The sequence below is a fragment of the Psammomys obesus genome, unplaced genomic scaffold (assembly GCF_907164565.1).
Source record: "Psammomys obesus unplaced genomic scaffold, mPsaObe1.curated_primary_1811, whole genome shotgun sequence".
Classification (NCBI taxonomy): Eukaryota; Metazoa; Chordata; class Mammalia; order Rodentia; family Muridae; genus Psammomys; species Psammomys obesus.
This window is the reverse complement of record NW_026591721.1, coordinates 10,839-30,793: the sequence shown is the minus strand read 5'-3', so window position 1 is coordinate 30,793 and position 19,955 is coordinate 10,839. Positions and strand designations below refer to the sequence as shown.

At 51.2% G+C, this 19,955-nt stretch overlaps 2 protein-coding genes across 2 annotated transcripts in view; one reads left to right on the top strand and one right to left on the bottom strand.

The window, feature by feature from the left end:
* Window positions 1-1,653: 1,653 nt before the first annotated feature.
* On the top strand, window positions 1,654-5,405 carry LOC129680309 (acyl-CoA 6-desaturase; the record flags this gene model as incomplete). Its single annotated transcript, XM_055611911.1, is given in 5 exon segments — window positions 1,654-1,751; window positions 1,935-2,031; window positions 2,523-2,602; window positions 3,418-3,543; window positions 3,883-5,405. Coding segments are annotated over 5 exon segments (453 nt in total), but the record flags the coding sequence as incomplete, so codon positions are not given.
* Window positions 5,406-7,723: 2,318 nt separating this feature from the next.
* The window catches only part of Fads3 (fatty acid desaturase 3), a 19,003-nt gene continuing 6,771 nt past the window's right edge, over window positions 7,724-19,955 (bottom strand). The window contains exons 2-12 of the mRNA XM_055611909.1: window positions 16,099-16,209; window positions 15,390-15,587; window positions 14,316-14,417; window positions 14,062-14,184; window positions 13,745-13,805; window positions 13,207-13,283; window positions 12,619-12,716; window positions 12,094-12,190; window positions 11,870-11,949; window positions 11,588-11,713; window positions 7,724-10,316 (exon numbers count right to left, since the gene is read on the bottom strand). Of these exons, the coding sequence (XP_055467884.1) occupies window positions 10,265-10,316; window positions 11,588-11,713; window positions 11,870-11,949; window positions 12,094-12,190; window positions 12,619-12,716; window positions 13,207-13,283; window positions 13,745-13,805; window positions 14,062-14,184; window positions 14,316-14,417; window positions 15,390-15,587; window positions 16,099-16,209 (1,125 nt within the window). The 3' untranslated portion in view covers window positions 7,724-10,264. The remainder of the gene's footprint in view (window positions 10,317-11,587; window positions 11,714-11,869; window positions 11,950-12,093; window positions 12,191-12,618; window positions 12,717-13,206; window positions 13,284-13,744; window positions 13,806-14,061; window positions 14,185-14,315; window positions 14,418-15,389; window positions 15,588-16,098; window positions 16,210-19,955) is intronic.

The window sequence follows — 19,955 nt, the reverse complement described above, 5'->3', positions numbered from 1 at the left end:
TGTGTGTGTGTGTGTGTGTGTGTGTGTGTGTGTGTGTGTGTGTGTGTTACACCACATCCTATGTATGTACATACAATACACACACATACATACTATGCAGTGCATTTATGCAATAGATTAAAGTTGGGGGTTTGGCTCAGTGGCAGAGTGCTTACCTAGTATGCATGAGACCCTGAGTTCAAACTCAGGACTGTCAAAAAAAAAAAAGAAAAAAGAAAAAAAAGAAAGAAAGAAAGGATGATCAAAGTATGACTACAGCTTGCTGTGCCCACTTCTCAACCAAGAGAGCCTTCTTGCTAGATCTGAGCATGTTGTCTTCATATTGTCTTCCTGGCTGTCACAACTGTTCCTAATCCGGCCCTCCTGCTTGACTGACCACACTGACCATCTGGAATGGTGCCAGGGGCCAGCCTCAGTTCCTTGCAATAAATCAAGCACAGAATGGAACCTCCCTTGTCCCCTAAATTGTTCTGGAATTTGCCATGTCTTCACCATCACCGTGGGCCAGGTTTCATTCTCCAGGACACCAGTGTGCCAGATTCTGTTGTCATTCCAAGATCTTTGCTTTTGTTTTGTTTTTAATTTCATGTGTACGTGTTTTACCTGCATGTATATTTGTGCATTGCCTGGTGCCAACAGAGGCCAGCATACAGCATCAGGTCACCAGGAAAGAGTTACAGATGGCTGTGAGCCTCCACGTGGCTTCTGGGAGAGTAGCCACAGCTCTTAGCCACTGAACTGTTTCTCCAGCCCCTCTTTGGGGGTTTGTCCATTGCCTCAGAGAGGCCCGTCCTTGATGCAATAATCTTGTGCATAAGCATATCCTGGGCATTAGCATTCCTGACTCTGAAAACAGTCTGTGCAAAGACCATGAGAGAGCTGGGTCGGGGTGCTGAGGCAAAAGGACTTCTGGATCCTGTGGAGCTCTGTGGCCACTTGGCTTCCATGGGAGGTGTTGTAGCAGACTTGGGATATGCTACAGGTCATTGGTTAACCTGAATGCATGAGGACCATCAGCAGGAGAGCAAAGGGAAGCTCTTGTGTGATCCAGCCAAGACACACAGCTTGAGTGGCAGAGGAAATGGAGAGACATGGATTTCTCTGCAGAATGACTGCCTGTGAGCCTGTGACAGAGGGCAGAGGCTTCCCAGAGAGCTATCCGAGCTCAAGGCCTTGCTACCAACCCCAAGAAGTGGCAGATAAAGTGAGGAGGGGAGAGGGCCCAAGAAGAGAGTCCAACCGGAGAAGTGGCCTAGTCTAGGATGCAGGGAAGGATGGTGTGTGTCCCTTGGCTTTTCCTTCCTCAGAAAGGAAGGAAATCCAGGTGCCTGAGCAGGGGTAAGGCTTGAGGATGGACAGTGACCATCCTCATGTTGGGGGCTCATATAGAATCCTCTGCAGCCACTGGCTACCTGCTAGCCATTTCTCTCCCATTTCTCTCCTGAAACTCACCATGCAAACCCCATGCAAATAGGTGGTTTGGGCACGTATATAACTGTGGACCCGGTGTCCAGCTTCCTAGCAGCCTGCTATGGTTTCTTCTGAACACCTGTGCCAAGCAGTGTGAGCTATTGTGTATCCAGGCTTCTGTGGTCGGGCGCACCATGCCAAAGAGGGTGGAGCAGGTTAAGCCTAATCTTGTTTGCCCTGCAGGACTTGGCCTGGGCCATCAGCTACTACATGCGTTTCTTCTACACCTACATCCCTTTCTATGGCATCTTGGGAGCCCTGGTTTTCCTCAACTTCATCAGGTACCCCGGCTTTGCTGGCTCACCCTGCACTTCTGAGAGCACTGTCTTTGATGGGGCTGTGATGTGAACCTTGTACCTGCCATGGGGGTAGGGTAGGCACAGTGGGTCTGGGTCTGTGTGGCTGCCCGTCCCCACACCCTGAGGCTTCAGCGCTGTGCTGTGCTGTGCTGTGCTGTTTTCTAGGTTCCTGGAGAGCCACTGGTTTGTGTGGGTCACGCAGATGAACCACCTCGTCATGGAGATTGATCTTGATCACTACCGGGACTGGTTCAGCAGCCAGGTGAGGAAAGGCAAAGGTAGTCATGGGGACCCTGCAAAGCCTGGAGCCCCGTGTCCATGCCTTCGTCCAGACTTGGCTGTCTCAGTAGTTTCAAGGCTATATGGACCTTAATTAGGGGTACTTGTTGCCTAGTGACAGCCTTAGCGTTAAGCAAGAAAGGGTGGTAGGAAAGTTGGGGATGTAGCTTGCTTGTCATGCATAAAATACTGGCACCCAATAAACCCAATGTGGTGGCCCATACCTGTAATCTTAGTACTTGGGAGGCAGAGACAGGAGGATCAGAAGTTCCAGGCCAGAATGAGTTTTTAAAAAGAAGAAGAAATGGAAGGAGTAGTAGGAATCTCAGGGTATCTGGGAGGGTTGAAGCTTTCAGGTAGAGAGGTGTGAAGAAATGACGCTGAGACCCTAAGTAAGGTGACCTTTGTGGGATAAATCTAGGTCCTTTGGTTTTCTTCTTACCCCCATCCACCTATCCCCTGTCCCCTCTGCAGCTCGCAGCCACCTGCAATGTGGAGCAGTCCTTCTTCAACGACTGGTTCAGCGGGCACCTCAACTTCCAGATTGAGCACCAGTGAGTGCAGCCCAGCAATGCTGGGGGAAAGGAGATGGAGACAAGGAGTGGGAGGGCAGCAGCCACCAACCCACAGGTTAAGGGTGCCATGCAATTTATCTTCTCTCAATGGCGAGACCACAGCCCCATCCTAGAGCTCGGCTGAGCAGGAGAGGGGCTCTGAGACCAGCATGTCCTGGAGGCATTGCTGTCCAGGCTCTGTACCACATGGCCATGCTGGGGACTGTGTTCCTTTGTGTGTGGCCTCTTTGTGTACACAAACAGCTTTCAAAACCATCCCACAGACCTATAATGCTCCCTGTTTATTGGTTGGGAAACTGAGGCCCAACTAGATAGCATATCTGGTACACAGGTGGCCAAAGGATTGTCCCCACTGCCTCTGCCTTTGTCTTATCTTGTACCATTCTTTTTCTCATCTCCCATCTGTTTCTTTCATTTCCTCCACCACCATCCCCCAACCCCACCCCCTGAAGCTGGGGGTTGAACTTACAGGAGTCTTCTGCCTTGGCCTCCCAAATGATGAGACCACACATGTGAGCCATGATACTCAGCTTTGTTTCTTTGTTTTTTCTTTTTTAAAAACACAGACCCTTCTTGTCTCTGGCTGTCCAATATCAGTATGGCTTTCTGGAGTGTCCCTGATCATAAATTGCCCCTCTATACACCACTAGTGGCATCTGCAGCAGCTGGTAGGAGCCACATAGTCTTGCCCTGGTTGCAGAGAGGCCTCACACCTGCCTGCCTCCCTGGGCTGTAGGGAGAGGGGGAGAGCATGGCTCCTGTGTTGCACTCACTTTGCCCACCTGCTCCCTCAGCCTCTTCCCCACCATGCCTCGGCACAACTTGCACAAGGTTGCCCCACTGGTGAAGTCTCTCTGCGCCAAGCATGGCATCGAGTACCAGGAGAAACCTCTGCTGAGGGCCCTGCTGGACATTGTAAGGTGAGGGGTGAGCTTGACAGGGGCTGGGGCTCTGGGGCACTCACCGGAAGGGACCAGAAATAAGGTGATGCTGAGGAGGTGAGAGGCACATGGCTCGACCCACTGACAGTGGGGACTACCGACCTCTGGTCCACCCTGTTGCCTTTCTCAGGGGTTTCCCTGGGGAACATTAGTCAGTAGCCCACAGCCCCTGTGGTAAGTGTCAAGGCCTAGTCAGTAGCTGAGAGGAAGCACCTGCCATCCCCAGCATGACTTCCTACATGTTGCACTGTCTGGAAGCCTTGGCTCCTTTCCATCCTGGTTCCTGAGCTCTGGTCCTCTCTTTCTCTCTCTTTGCAGTTCCCTGAAGAAGTCTGGGGAGCTGTGGCTGGATGCCTACCTCCATAAATGAAGCAGCAGTCCTCGGGGCGTCCTGGGGGAAGGGGCACAGTTGGGGTGACGGCCAGAGGGAGGGGAGGGCTTTTGATGTGAAGGGTTCTCATGAGACTCAAGTGTCTGCCGGCTCACATTCTCCATGATTGGTCTTTCATCCCTGTTCTCTCCCACCACACCCCCACTTAGCCTATCCTCATGGGGTGTCCCCCTTTGTCAACTCTAGCCTGTCCCCTCCACCTCCCAGTCCCTTCTCCCACGGAGCAGGAGAGAGGTGGCTGTAGCAAATTATGTCTCCGCCCCTAACTTCTGCACCTAAAGATGCCTGGTATAAGACTCTGCTCCTTGCGGCATAGCCACCAGGCCCTAGTTCCCACCCCCTTCTGTCCCACAGACACTCTGGGGTCTACAGATCAGGGTCCAGGATTTAGCTCTACACTCCCTGTCAGCCTTATGGCCTGGTCATCTTGGTGAAGACCAGCTTTGCATTCTGGGTGTCCTTCCCATGGCTGGGATCGGTACCTAGGGTCTCCCTCCAGCTGCCCAGGGCCAGCATAGACCTTGAGGCCCAAGGAGAAGCCCTCCCATGCCCACCGTTGTAGCTCCAGGCCCTGGAGGTTGTGCAAGTTCTATTTCACCCAACCCCAGAGACCAAAGGGGGTTTTCCTTGTGTGGGATCAGTGGCCAGGTTAAAGGAGAGACTGGCTAGCCTGGAGCCTTAACCTCTCCCACTCCAGTCAGATGCTTCTTAGTTGCAAGGCCCAAGACTCTAGAGGGATCAGATCTTTTTTCAAATCCTTTAGTCAGCCCCCGAGGCTTGGTCTAGAGATTGTGGCCCTTGTAGGAGAGCTTCTGAGCAGCTCTCCCCAGAATAGAGCTGCCAGTCTGGCCAGCACTTGGCCTCTCACCGGCTCTTCCTTATTTTTACAGATATTTTATTTGTTCATTTTAGCTGTTTTGTTAACACTTCCTACAGAATGCTTTTTTATAGAGGGCTGGCTGGGCCTTAGGACAATCTACCTTTCCAGATGTCCCTTGCCAGGTCCCCCTAAGTCCCTTCAGGTAGAGCTAGGCTCCTACATCAAGGCCATAGTATAAGCTGTGGCTTGAGACTGCTGCTTCCAGGAGGGCAGGAGAAACAGGGTGGGGTGGGGTATCTCAGAAGGACTACTGGGGGTGCCCCACGAGGATCAAGCAGAAGTGTAGAGGAAGGGGAGGCCGGGGAGGCTGAGGGCATAAGGGAAGTGTGAGGGCGGGGGGGAGGGGGGACGTTGGCTCTATCAGGAGGGGACCCATGCTGTGTCATTCTGAGATCTAACTGGACTAACCAATATTTAAATTGGAGGAAGAGGTTGGGCCTGCACTGGGGAAGCCCTCGAGGACCCCCCCTAGCTGGTGTTGCTCCACGGAGGCAGTGAACCCATAAGGACCTGATAGTCATTTGTATCACATTGTTCCCCACCTCTACTTTTTTGGGAAATAAAAAAAAAAAAAAGTAATTTTATTCTCACTTGCCTGTAGCTCAGTTATACGTAGATGGATGGCTAGTGCTTTTGTACGCTAATGTTGAGGGTGAGGTGATGCAGGGTTTGGGAGGAAGTGAGGGAGGCTCTGCCCCACAGGAGAAAGGCCTAACTGTTAAGGCAAATAGCAAACAGAGCCCTGGCCTTCTCTAGGAGAGACAGTGAAGGTCCTGGAGACCAAGGCTTGTATTTTGTGATGCTGTGCCCATCCATGTGGAATGCTCAGTGAATCTCCATAGCCTGAGGGAGGGCCTGTATCACTCCAGCCCTAGTTATAGTCCATGTGCAGGAGGCTCTGCTCCTAGGGTGTCTGACTTCCTGGGAAGCTGGAATAATCTGCATCCGAGGTACTCGCCCAGTTTCCTGTGAGACTGGACCCATGCTGCTGCTCTCTGAGCAGCTATCTCTCAACAGGCTCAGCAGGCCACATCACTCCAGATCTGTCAGGGAAGAGCCATCAGCCATGGGGTGGCCAACATTCCAGGGGTTCTTTTTTGGCCTTGTAGCTGTTCCCAGCAGGCTGGGGAGAGCTCCAGAAGAGCTGTCCATCCCCACGGGTGATGAGAACCTAGACAGATAGCCACTGTGTGGGGGTGATGCCCAGTCAGTACACTGTAACTAAAACATGGCCTGGAGTGGCTGACATGGTCACTGATCCACTGAGTGACCCTGGATGAGTCCTCTTCCACCTCATCGACTGGACCTTAGTGACATAGTTTCCACAGTGAAGAAGAAAGAAGCTTGGGACAGAAGAACTCCAGGGCTGTTGGCTCCTGTCAGTCTCCACGAGCTTTGGTCTCGGTAGAGATCCCAGAGACTGTTGAATACATTTTCAGAACTTACCTGTTTGTCTTCCACCTACTGCTTGGGCCAGACCTGGCCCCCCAATACCCAGAATACCTCAGGCCAAACTCTGCCAACTGTGAATCTGAGGTCTACAGTTTCGGACACCCAGAGATCTGGGGAGTTTAGGAGGGTAATTGAAGGGAACACCGCAGAAGAGTCTCAGCAGTGAAGGTACCAGGGAAATCTAGGCCCACGTCCTTGAGCTTCTGGTTTGTCCTGTGGTAATTACTTTACCATATCTCTCTTGCACACTCCAGGCTCCTGCCTTCCCCTTGAGCACTACCTGAGGTCCAGAACTGAGGACACCTGTACCTGCGTGGATAGAGGCAGCCAGTGGGATGGTTAGTCCAGGGGGAGGAGATGATAAAGAATGGGGTGCTACTGAAGAACACCCTGCCAGCTTTGAGCCAGAGGTGGGGCTGCTGGAACAGCCTGCACATCTGTGTGCATCTATCTGTGTGGATAGCTGGAGGCCCAGAGGTGACTAGCACCTTGACTAGCAGCTTGACTAGTTCCTCGTACACATATCCTGCCAAACCCATGGGAGCCCTCGAGGCCATAGGAAGGCCGCAGGCAAGAAGGCATGAAGCAAAGGTTGCAGCCACTTGGGCTAGCTTGGGCCCACTGAGACTCAGCTGGCTTTGCTAGGCTGACTTGGAAAGGACTGTTCTGTGGACAGCTGCTGTGAGATGTACCAGACAGCAGGGGTCCCAGCAGATCATCTGGCAGCCTGGGGATGGGCTGTAGGGAAAGACTTGTTGGACACTGATGTTCTTTTGATTGACAGGTTTTTACATTTCTGGCTTCACAGATAAATGAAACACCCAACCACCCAGTGTTTTAGGACATCGCAATGGCCCTACTGCCTTCTGCCATAATCAATACTTTTGTTTGAACTTTGAAGGCTCTTGGGGCTTTCTTCAAACCATTTGGTTCAAGAGCTGATAATGTGCAAGAGACCTAGGAACAGGAAACAGGGCTTGGAAAGTTGAAGTCTTTAAGGACACAGTATGTTTACATATTATCCTTTCTCAAGGCCTTTATCTCCCCACTGCCAGCCGCACCCACAAAGGCAGAGGCTGGTTCATGTGAGCTGGCCACTGGAGACTCTTAGCTATTGGTGGACTGAAAGAACAAACAATCTGTGGCTTCCCTCAGGAAGCCTAATTTCTGGGCCCAGGTCTGTAGTGTAGATAATTAAAGGGGAGACAGTGGGGTCTTTCAAAGGTGCCACCAAGGCCTTTTCCTGTCCCCTTGATAAGTGTGGTCTATGATGTCTGCATCATTACTCTAAGAAGCATACAGGCAGGGAAGTAGGACTCAGCTGAATGGAGGTGACCACTGCCAAGAGCTATAGCATAGATGACAGGGGAAGGAGGGACAAAAATGACTTCTCAGTGATGGGCTCCAGGTAGAAGGAAGAGATCTAAAGGCAGGGGTCTCTGAAGGGTATTTTATTAGACAACTCTGGATTTGGAGGGAGAACACATTCCCCATGGCCACCACTAGGGGAAGCATGGAATCACAGTTCACATTGCAGTCCTGTGGGTACCCCTGGGTGGTGCTGCAGGCTCAGTGATTCCCCTGAGCAGGTCCTGTCCCTAAGCATGTCAGAGACACCAACAGAACTCTGACCACTTGGCAGTGTGGAGACAAAGTGCTGCCAGACAGTATGCGGAAGGAATGCCCTCCAGAGCCCTTCCCAGATTGGCCATACCTATGTGGCACTCAGGTTTATCAAGATTTGAATGGGAGAGGGGACTTCTTGCATGGGAATAGTTGGTACAAAAAGACAATGTGACAAACTCTGGGCATAAGAAATTTGCTTTTGAGGCAGGAATTGGTGTGTGTATGTGTGTGTTAGGGCTTGAACTCAGGGCCTATACATGCTGGACTAACAATCTTACCACTAAGTTGCATCCCCACCCAGACCCTTAAAACATTTGTTAGTATCATCTTGAGACAGGATTTTTTTAAGTTGCCTCGGCTTCCTTTGAATTTGTGATCCCCCTACCTCAGCCTAAGTGGCTTAGATTATAGGTGTGTGTACAGGGCTTAGAAGTGCCTTTCATGGGATAGTCAGCCCTTACCTGAGGAGAAAAATAAAGTCCAGAGAAAGCAAAAGGCTTGTCTCAAGGCACAAAATAGTTAGCCCAGGGGCATGGGATCATGCATGCAAGGCTTATAAACACACTTCTGAGCCCAGCCTTTTGCTAACAGCCTTCCTGGGACATCCTTTTTATTTCTCATCACTTTGGAAGTGATACTTTGGCTTTGAGAGCTTGAATTCCTTCCCTGAGGTCAAGCAGCCTTAAGCCCTGGTGGATGTATGACTTAGCCCTCCACTTGCCCCCACCCACCTACTCCCAGAGAAAGGGAGAGCATCAAGGTGGGTACCGAGCCTTTGCTTCACTAGCTTTATCCAGGAGGCTCCTGCTGGCACTTCCCTGGGCAAGGAGGTCACAGGGAGTTTTATATTGCCTACTGCAGCCTGGGAGGTAATGTAAATGGAAGACCATCATTTGCTCTCCTGGCCCAGGGTAAGAAGAAGGTTGCCATAGATCCAGTCTCTCTGTCATCCTCTTTGAAAGCAGGCTGAGGTCTCGGGCCAGGCTCTGGGAACCCACGAGTCACTGACCCTGAGCTGGGCTGGGCAGGGGAGGAGGAACCCTGTGAGGAGGATATCCTAGAGGAGAAGAAGTGCTAATCATGGTCTCTATGAACACTAAGGGGCTCTGGGTCTTGGAACGGTCAGGTTCCATGGAGCAGGCCCAGGGAAACGTGTGACCAGAACTACAATATTTGTGCCCTTCCCATGAATCAAAGACACCACAGTCTAGAGCAATGGGAGCACTGGACAGAGTATAGAGGGCACTGGACAGAGAGTGGAGCAGTCCCCAGCTTGGCATTTTTGCTGGGTTTGCTACAGCCTAAAGCTGCTGAGATGTCCTTAAAGGAGATGTGGAGCTGTGGAGTGTCTGCTGTGGGTGAAAGAGTCCACTGTCCCCTCTCCTTTCTCACCAAGCTTGGGCTTAGGTCAAGAGTGCAGTACTTGCCTAGCATGCCTAAAGCACAGAGTTTGAATTTTTAGCAGTAGTGGAGGAATGCCCTCCCAAACTGGGGTGCTTAGCATGGATAGAAGGGAGCATCCTTAGCGCTTTGTGAGGAAAGCCAAAATAAAGCAAAATCTCCCCCTAGAGCCATCCAAAAGTTGATAGGTAGAGTCAACTGCACCCATTGTCCAGATGAATACCCTGAGGCCCAGTAGGAAGCTAGCTCTTGCTCAAGGAGCAGGCCTCAGATCCCAAGACTTATGGACAGGATGGCCACACGAGTCCCCAATCGTCCAGCACAGCAACTGTTGTTCCATGCCAAGTCTGGCAGAGCTCCCCACTACTGGGCTATACGAGGCCGCACAGACACATACATAGGCTTTCCTTATCCCATAACCCAGCGGCTCCTACAGATAGGACCCTCCACCTTGGACTCTTGATTAACTCACCCCGGGGTGCTGCTAAGTGTAGGAACAGGAACCAAGCCCTGAGGTGGAGCTGAGTTGGAGTGGCTGTGGCCTCCAGGACCCAGAGCACTCAGGGTGGAGGGGAACTCCTTACACTCCATCCCATCTCGACACTCTGATGCCCCCTCTGGGAAGTCTGAAGCAGATTTGGCTCCACAATCCATGAAAATCCAACACTTGCCTCCGTGTGTCTGGGTTACTTTTTATATAAAAATAACAAGTTTTCCTCCAGTTCTTGCTCTAGGAAAACATGCTATGCTCACCATTTAGCTTTAAGTATGTTCCCTCCGCCCCTGTTCCTGTTGGACGTGTGCCACAGCCATAGGGCTCTTGAACAGAAAATGCTGAGGGCTGAGGAAAGCCAGCAGGACCAGGCAGGCAGACAGGCTGCCCCAGCAGGGGGTGAGGAGGGCTGTCGATCTTGCCCTTACCCCCTTTGCCACCTGTGAGAGTGCTGCCTTCAGTGATGAAGATACGCATCCAGCCAGATGTCGCCAGACTTCTTCAGGGACCTGAGGGGTGGGGATGGGGGATCAGGGACTCAACGGGGAAGGTATTAGTATCCCCCTGAGTCCCAGAAGGAGTGGTGAGTGAAGATGTCCCCGTGAGTTCCCATCCCCCCAGGCCATGCAGCTGTGTGGAGCCAGATATTCATTAACCAAAGTGGAATCTGGACTGCAATAAGGAGGTGAGTGGCAGGTGGCCAAATCCACTTGTGAGCCTCAGTGGGCCTGGACGTCATGCACCTGGTTCTCCCTGTTGGACTCCGCCACCCAAAGCCATGGGACATGGAACCTGCCCCATCAGGATCCCAAAGTCAAGTATAAAAGCCAGGAAAAGAACAATGTACAGACATCTACAGGTCTAGAATCTAACCTCTGTTCCCGCCTCTGAGGCTGCTCGTGGGGCCTGAGCCCTCTCACCCCTGCCTGGACAGTTCAAGTACCTTGGCCTTACCCTTTCTGCTTCCGCGCTTGCTCAGAGTGCGCACCCATCTTGAGCATCTTTGCAAGATTTGAAAGCCAAGTGGTCTCTCCTCCACTTAGTGGCTCTCTCACAGACTGGCATGCTCCTGCCTCGGGGCCTCTATCTGGATTACTCTTCAGCCAGGTAGCCCCTCCCCAGTGACCAGCTGGCTCCCTAGTTCTTGCCTCTAATTACACATCGGCACATCCACACCTGGTGCCTGCTGTGCCATAAACAATACCACACCCTCTACCTGACCTCTGCATGCTCCCTCCTGCCTAGGTTTCCATCCTTGTGATGTTAAGATAGCTTTCAGGGCCATTTACTCCTTGTCTAAGCACTAACCTCCAATGTGTGTGCTTGCCTCTCACTGAACCTGAAGCTCACTGGCCAATAAGCCCCAGGGATCCCCTCATTTCTCCCTCCCCAGTGTTGGGATTACAGGCACAAGCCATCATTCCTGGCTTTGTACATGGGTGCTGGGGTCTGAACTCGGGTCCTTATCATTACAAGGAAAGCTCTTAACCTACTGAGCCAGCTCCCCAGCCCTACAGCTACTTGTTTTCTGGTTCCCCAACTAGCACATCGGCTTTGGCTCCTAGGAGGCAGGAACCTCTCAGCCTGTCTGACTCACTGCCATTTTTGTAGGGCTCCATGAGTTTTCCATGCTACCGGAAAAGGAGAGCATTGGCTGATCAGGAAAGGACTAGAAAGTCAGTTCTTCGGAAGGGACCCCCTCTGAGGGCCAGGCGCTTGCAAGATGCTATTGGGGAGTGAGCCTGCGTGTGCAATATGAGGGGCCCAGGCCCAGCCTTACCCAATGATATCCACCAGGGCGGTGAGGAAGGGCTTCACCTCGTAGTGCAGGCCATGCTTGGCGCAGAATGCCTTGACCAGGGGGGCCACCCTGCGGTAGTTGTGCCTTGGCATCGTGGGAAAGAGGCTGGGAGGGCAGGCCAGATCTGAGTAGGGAGCTGTCAGAGGGAGCCACCCACTCCTCACCTCCCAGGCCACATCTTCCAGGGACCCCACAGAGGTGAGTTTTGGGCTGGGCCCTGGCCTCACCCCCTACCCAGCAAGCCCTCCAGGCTACACTCACTGGTGCTCAATCTGGAAGTTGAGGTGTCCGCTGAACCAGTCAATGAAGAGTGAAGGTTCCACATTGCAGGTGGCTGCCAGCTGCCAGGGGCAGGAGGGGTACAAGTAAGGGAGGCTGGCTCAGAACCTTGACCCTACTACCTGGAAGCCTCACCTGGGCCTGCTCCCTCCCAGTCTCACCCCCCCCACCCGACATATCTTTCTACCAGGCTCCCCAGTGCCTACCTGAGAACTGGCCCAGTCCCGATGCTTTTCATAGCCAATCTCCTTAGGGATGTGGTTCATCTGTGTAATCCACACAAACCAGTGGCTCTCCAGCACCCTGTGAGGAAGGCTCCAGTACTGCCACACATCCAGCTCAGAGTGGAGACTGGTGTGCAGCTCAACCCAGACCAGGGCCCCAACTTCCCCATCTGTACAACGGGATTATAGAATTATCTAGTTGCTCCCACTTTGGCATTTAAAGAAATTTCAAAGGGCAGTGTCTCCAGTGAGGCTGAGCCCATGTCAACCTTTCTCAAGAGGGCCACCCACAGAGCCATGACCAAGCCAACCTTCTTTCCCGAGACCTGCCAGCCCCAGGGCCTGCCCACCCTGCTAGTGTTTGATTATCCTAACGGCCACCTGAAGAGGTGGTACTGCCACCCATCCTGCAGAGGGGACAACAAGCTGAGTAGGAAGGGCTGTGGCCAGGCCCCTGCCACCCATGTGAGACCGCCCCACTCTCTGTCATTCCGAATCTGGCCATACCTGACAGCAACAAAGAGGAGCAGTGTCCCAGTGACACCATAGAAGGGAGAGTAGGACAAGAAGAAGCGGAAGTAGAAACTGGCAGCCCACAGCAAGTCCTACGAGGAAGACCAAGGCAGTGCTGAGTGGCCTCCATGGGTTAGGGGAACTGAGAGGCAGGAGGAAGGTCTGGGCTCATTCAACTCTCTTTCATTTGCTTCAGGGCTCTGGACAGGCCGCTGGCTCTCATTGGGCTTCTGCTTTTGTGACTGGGTAAAAGAACAGGGGTCCTTGTCTTGTCAACAGCTAGGGCTGACCATAGTGGTGGCCCTGAAGGGTGCATTAGAGCAGCCTGTACCTGGCAGTCAACCCAGATGCCTGGCAGTCAACCCAGAGGCATTCCTCCACAGAAAAGTCCCAGCATACCCAAAGGTACATACTGTCTTCTTACTCACACACGAATCACATCAATGCGCGCACACACACACACACACACACACACACACACACACACACACACACACTCATACTCAGGGATGAACAGCACTATCCCCTGAAACCCTCTCCCAAAAAGCCATATGCTTGGGGTCCTGAGCAACACCCACTCACCGTCCATTGCATGCACACCAGCATGTATGCCAGATTTTCAACTTCAAAGTTCACCAAGGTGAGCAGCGGTGGGCCAACTGCAAGAAGGGAGCATAAGGGCCTGTAGAAACAGGACTGGGGTACCCAGGTAGGTAGGGAGAGGCAAGGAGGAGGCTATTCCTCCAGGAACCCCCACAGGATAGAAAGGCTGACCTCCCCACTGAAGCGACCTCACAGCTCCCAAAAGGTTCTCTTCATACTCAGTCCCTTGGTGGCTGGCTCTTGGCCCTGTCTCCTACCTCCCTTGTCCCTTGTGTAGGTCAGGAGCCAGCCTTACACATCCCTGCCTTTAAGTCTACCCTATCCCTGTTTGCAGAGGCAATTAGAAAATACTCTAGGACTCCAGAAAACCCTGACTTGAGGGCAGAGGGACTTTGGGGAGCGTAGGGAAGAGTGAGGACAACTAGAGCAGAAGGTGGCTGGGGTCCCTCAGGAAAGCAGCTTAGGCTGAGGCTTGGCCTGGCTACATTCCCACCCCGAAGGGCCAGTAGGTACTCACTCAGGAAGAAGTAGAGATGCTGATGGTTGTAGGGCAGGTATCTGCGTTTCTTCTTGCCATACTGTGGAGACAGGCGTTGGCTAGGGAGAACAGCTCTCCAGGCCAAGATCAGGGGGCTGGCTGAGGCCAAGGTCAAAGGCAACTCTAGATTCTAGCCACTGAGCCACTCATTCCCAGGTGGCTAGGAGATGGGAGAAGGACTGGAGCTAGAGCTAGAATGCAGGCTAAGCTGGGGGGCAAGCATGGGGTCTCAGGGCCTACCATGTCCCCTTAGCTGCAGGCCTGTCTTGAGAGTGTCCATGTCCCATCCTACCTACCTCCACAGACGACTCCCCCAGGAGGAAGACAGGTGCAACGGTCACATCTGGGTCCTTGTGGAAGATATTGGGCTTGGCATGGTGCTGGAAGTGGCGGAAATTCCACCAGTGGGCAGAGAAGCCCTGTGGGGAGAAGGAATCTCAGGGGTAGAGTCAGGCTGTGCCCCTACTTGGTACTCAAATGCCTGAGCAGACCCGGCATAGAGCCCCAATTCCATGCCTGGATGCCCACCCCCACCCCGCTCCACACTCACTTTCAACTGCCCCATCACGAACTGCTGGGCCACATGGTTCCACCTGGAGTTAGTGAAGATGGAGGCGTGACCTAGGTCATGTTGCAGACACCAGCACTGGGCCTGGAGAGAGAGGCAGGTCAAGAGCGGGGGAGGAATGCAGGAGTGATGGAGGAGGCTGCCCGGGCCCCTTCTGGCAGGAGTCCAGCCACTGCTCCACCTGCTACTGATGCTCCACTGAAACCAGCCACCTCTTTAACTAGACCAGTAGAACTGAGTTTGGTGGTGTGCGTGCATACAGATGTCAAGACTCAGAAAATCATACCTCTGTATAAAGGCTTCAGGAGCAAACTTCCTGTCTCCTGCTTCCCTGCATACCCCACGGCAAATGACAGAACCTAGAACTCTCTACCCTACCTAAGGCAGGCCTTAGGTAGACACAAGAGCTCCTCTTTCACAAGGCCTAAAGTCACTGCTCTATTTTTCCCTTTTGTCTTGGTTTTTGACCATGAAGAAGGGCTATCTCATCTGATAAGAGCTCATCAGACCCCCGTTTCAAAAAGCATTCTACCCCAAACCCCAAGACTGCCTTAGAAAGAGGTCAAGAAGAATCTGAGCAGACAGGCCTTGCCAGGTTTCTGAGCCAGTCAGTCTTCACTGGCTCACACCCTCTTGTTCTATTCCTATTACACAGATCTTTCATGTCTGACCCCTAAGGCTATTTCTGCTTCATAGAACCTACATGTAAAAATATGAATAGTTCACCCTGGTCTTTTGCTCTTTAATCTGAAGGCTCCTGTGACACAGAAGTCTACTATCAGATAAACTTTCTAAGTTTTTTTTTCCCTTGCTAATCTGTCTTTTATCATAAGAGTGTTAACCATAACCTTCATGATTACTGTTTTCTTCACCTATGTAAGTATTGTCATATGTAAGGCTGTGACATTCTGGGTCTGTTGTATTTTAAGGACCTCTAGCATTTCGCTTTCTCATTCATCCATCTACCCATCAATTTATCCATTCTTTCTTTCATTCATAAAAAAACTGTCCTGAGATATGCTGGACCCCATATCTGCTGCATGGTCTTAGGGTTACCTGAGAGATGGCCAGGATGAGGGCTGCAAGGATGCTGGACACCCAGCCAGGGCCTAAGAGGTAGATGATAAGCCAAGCCAGCAACTCCATAGCCAGGATGTGGCCCAGCAGGAGTGCAAAGAAAGTGGTGTCAGCTTCAAACAGCTTCATGTCCTCAGCTGTCTGGCGCAAGGCTCGGAAGTCCTCAATCAGCTGGGCCTGTGGCAGGAGAGTGGTCCAGCAGATGAGGAAGCAGGGACTGCTACAGTTTCCAGAAACTTCCCATTGTTCCTCAAGACATCCCACTTCCCATTGCTGGCTCCTTGGTAAAGGTGATGGATAGAGAAACAAGAACACCAGCCAGGATGTGGACTGGGGAACTAGCTGGTGGCTAAATCTCTCGCTGGACCCAAAGGTGTGGGGTGGGTGGTAAGCAGAGAAAAGCAGAGCCTATAGAGGAAACCTTTAGGCGTCAAAAACATCCTCATGTAGAACTGGGGGCCAAGGGGTTCATTGGGTCTGGAGCAGGAAAAAAGCTCACTCGGAGACCTACAGCAAGCTCCTAGCGAATCCTTACTTCTACAGGACATTTCTATGGTTTCACCTTTGACTGTGGTCCCAAAAGGGATGCAGACCCAGCCCTACCCAGCAGCCCCCAGTAGTAATACAGAACAAGTAATACAGAACTGCTACTGGCAATATCCCCGGAGCCCTCCAGCTGCTCTCTCACATTCTGATTTCCATCCTGGCTGGGCTCTTCTGGGGCTAGCTCTCCAATCAGCAGGGGCTTCAGGAACTTGCGCACATAATGGAGATCCTGGTGGAAGGCGTGGAAGGCATCCTGAAGGAGGACATACAGTCAAGTGAACAGACAGCCAGCTCATGTGGCACCCAGGAAGAACCAACAGAAAGAGGGTAAAAAGGCTGTCGAGGGGCTAGAGAGATGGCACAGTGGATAAGAGCACTTGTTGCTCTTGCAGAGGACCTGCGTTAGATTCCCAGTACCCATATCCTGGTTCACAGTCATCTGTAACTATTTCAGGGGATCCACTGCCCTCAACTCACTTCCATGGACACTAAGCATGCATGTAAACACTTGCCAGTAAAACTCTCACACATAAAAATTGGATAACTCTAACTTCTAAAACTAAATAAGAAAAGGCAGGTGGACAGACAGACAGACAGAAAGTCAGCTAATGTTGGACATTCATAGACATAAAACCAGGAGGGTCAGCCTTACCTGTGAGCCCTCCCTAGTTCCCTGCAGGACCCAGGCACCCTGTTCAACACCCCTCACTTGACATCTGCTTCATTCAGTATAGGGTTTTCGTCTCAATATGCCTAAGAGAACCCCAGAAAGACTGAGTCCATCCATGAAAAGGTTTAGCTCTTCTGAAAAGCTCTCTGTGTGCCCTAGCCTTTTCTGCTGCATATAAAACAAGGTTTGGCTCACAGATGCTAAATTCACCCAATTCTTACCAACCCAACAGTGGGTAAAATGTGTCAGGGAAACTTGTCATTAAAGACCTCAGGGCCACTTGGGGTGGGTCAATGATGGGCCATACCCATTGCGTTCTTGAGTTTATGCAAGGAAGGTAGTTGAACAGCTACATTTACTTCTTTCGCTTGTGGAGACAGGGTCTTATGTAGCTCTGGATGGCTCAAAGTTGCAAAATAGCCCAAGAGAAAATAGCCTTGGACTGATCCTCCTGCTTCAATCTCCCCAGTGCTGGAGCTACAGGCATGCCCACCCAGTTCATATAAGTGCTGAGAATTGAACTCAGGGCCTCCATGCATGATAGGGAAGCATTCTGCCAATGGAGCTACATTATCTCAGCAGATAATATAGTTTCCTTTAAGTATAGATAAGCCTGATACTCTGTGTCTTTCTATAATAATTGGGGCAGGGGTAATGAGCAATACAGGGAGATAAGATAAGGAGAAAGGTGGCCAGGCTCCCTCATCCTTCCTGCCTGAGCCTTGCTCTTGCTCTTGCGCTTGTAGTTTACCTAGACCATTCATTGTTTGCATATGATATCACATCTAGTCCATTTATTGGTCGCAGCTAGTCAGCTGATTTTTACCGTTGCGATTTCAAAAGCAGAGTGGGTGACTGGACGGCATTGTCCCCATGGCCCTGGGAAAGCAGATTAAAGGCCCTTTCAAGATGCTAAAAGGAAATACCTTTGTAGAAGTCTGACAAAGAACAGGGGCCTCCTATTGTCCAAGAGTCTACCAGCTTGTGTAGGTTGAAACAGAGATGAAATTGTTAACTACTGTCACCCCACTGTGTCACCCTAATTATCCTAATCATTGTACACAGCAGACAGGTGTTGAAATAGCACACTGGCCCCAGGACCAGGGGCCTGATTAAGTGTCTATTAAAAACAAAAGCCTGGGAAGATGGCTCAGTGGGAAGAGCACTTGCTGTGAAAGCATGATGACCTGAGTTCAAATCCCTACCACCTAAGGCAAAAATCTTGGCATAGCCTTGTGAGTCTGTAACCCCAGCCCTGGGGCGGGAAGTGGGGGAGGGCAGAGACAGGAAGATTGCTGGAGCTTGCTGGCTGCCAGCATGGTTCCAGGGTCAGTGAGAACCTGAGAATTGAACTCAGGTTCAGAAGAGAAACACACATATACAGATAAAATAAGTAATAAAAATTAATATTAAAATAAATGAAGTGGGAAATGACTGTAGTCCCCACAGATACTGACAGGACATTACTGAAGACTCCTTGGAGGAAGGAGGCTATAGCTAGAGTCTACCCTAGGGTCACTGACACAAGGCAGCTAGGGACTGGGGAGCTAGGAGAGTGTGGCTTCCAAAATAACCCAGGCTGGTTGGTTCCCTAGGGCTCATCCAGCAGTGGGGGATTATAAAAGCATAGCCCTCATTTCCTCTAGGGATGAAGGGAGGGGCAAGGTCACAGGAAGAGAGCAGGAGACATGAGAATGGGGTTCCACAGGAAGCTGCCCGGGCCCAGGCTCACTGGGGACTGGTCTTAGGGTTCTGCTGACCCCATTTCCATGTGACTGTGAGCTAGTTAATTCTCCTGCGGGGCCTCACTTCCTGACTTCAGGACTCTTCTGATACAGGACTGCTCAGCATAGTTTATTGTTGTCTTTGTTTCTAAGGCAGGGTCACACATAGTCCACGATGGCCTTGAACTGAATATGTAACTGAGGATGACCTTAAGCTTCTGATTCTTTGGCGCCCATCTCTGAGTGCTGGAATTACAAATGCACCACCACTCCTGGTTTCAAAGTGGCATTGAACCCAAGGATTCTGTGGGTACTAGGGAACAAGCTACCAGCTAAGCTACATCCTCAACCTTATTTATTATCATTATTATTATCTGTAAAAAGCACACCTACGTTCACTACCCTTAGGTGTAATGTCCAGTTTCATCGAGGACCTTCATGCTGATTGTGACCATACATCTCCAGAACTGGCTCCTCTTCCCCAGATGAAATGCTATACCCATTAAACTCCACATTCTCCTTCCACATCCCCAGCTCCACCATTCTACCCTTTGTTCCCGTGGCTCTAACCTTGTACCAGGAGCCTCATTTAAATGGAGCCAAACAGCATTTGTCCCTTTTTGATTAGCCTGTTTCATATAGCATAATACTCTCAAGGTTCATCCATGCTGTATCAAGCCCCAGAACTCCCTAAAGCTGGTGATGATTTGAAACTTCTACCTGGGCACAGAGCCTGGATCATGGAAAGACAGACAGACAGATAGACAAGACTCTCTCTCTCTCTCTCTCTCTCTCTCTCTCTCTCATAGAATCACCCACTACCTCAACAACGAAGAGATTCTTAGAAATGCCTAGGGTCATGACCTATATGAACACCAGGCAGACACAGCCCTCCCTTGTAGTGTGCACGGTAGGGAGGTGAGCAGAGCCAGGCTCACCCAAGGGTCTTCCAGTCAGTTCGGTCCACTAAAGCGACAGGGAAGGTGTGAGTCCCCTTGAGACCAGGTTCAAAATTTCTACAGTGCGTAGATCAGGGCTCCAACTGGTGGGAAGGGGAAGGGCAGGTAGCCCTAAGCCCGTGGACAGAGGCTTGGTGCTGGGTGGGTGGGCACCATGGAGACTGTGTTACCAGGAAGCACTCAAGGTGGACTCAGAGCACCAGCAAGGGACTTCCTGGAACTCTGGTCATATGGATTAGTCCAGTGATTCTCAACCTTCCAAATGTGGTGACCCTTTAATACAGCTCCTCATGTTGTTGTGAGCCCCCAACAATAAAATTATTTTCATTGCTACTCCATAACTGTAATTTTCCTACTATTATGAATTGTAACATAAATATGATATCTGTGTTTTCCAATGGTCTTAGGTGACTCTTATGAAAGGGTCATTCATATCCTCCAAGGGGGTCGTGATCCACAGGTTGGGAACCTCTGGGCTAGTCTTTTCTGAGTTCAAGGACCAAGGGCCAGGGAAAAGGGAAGACTCAGAAAGGCTAAGGGGTGCATGTGTCTGACTTTTTTTTTTTTTTTAATCTCACCCAACACATTCCAGAAGAGAAGAAAGAAAGAAAGAAAGAAAGAAAGAAAGAAAGAAAGAAAGAAAGAA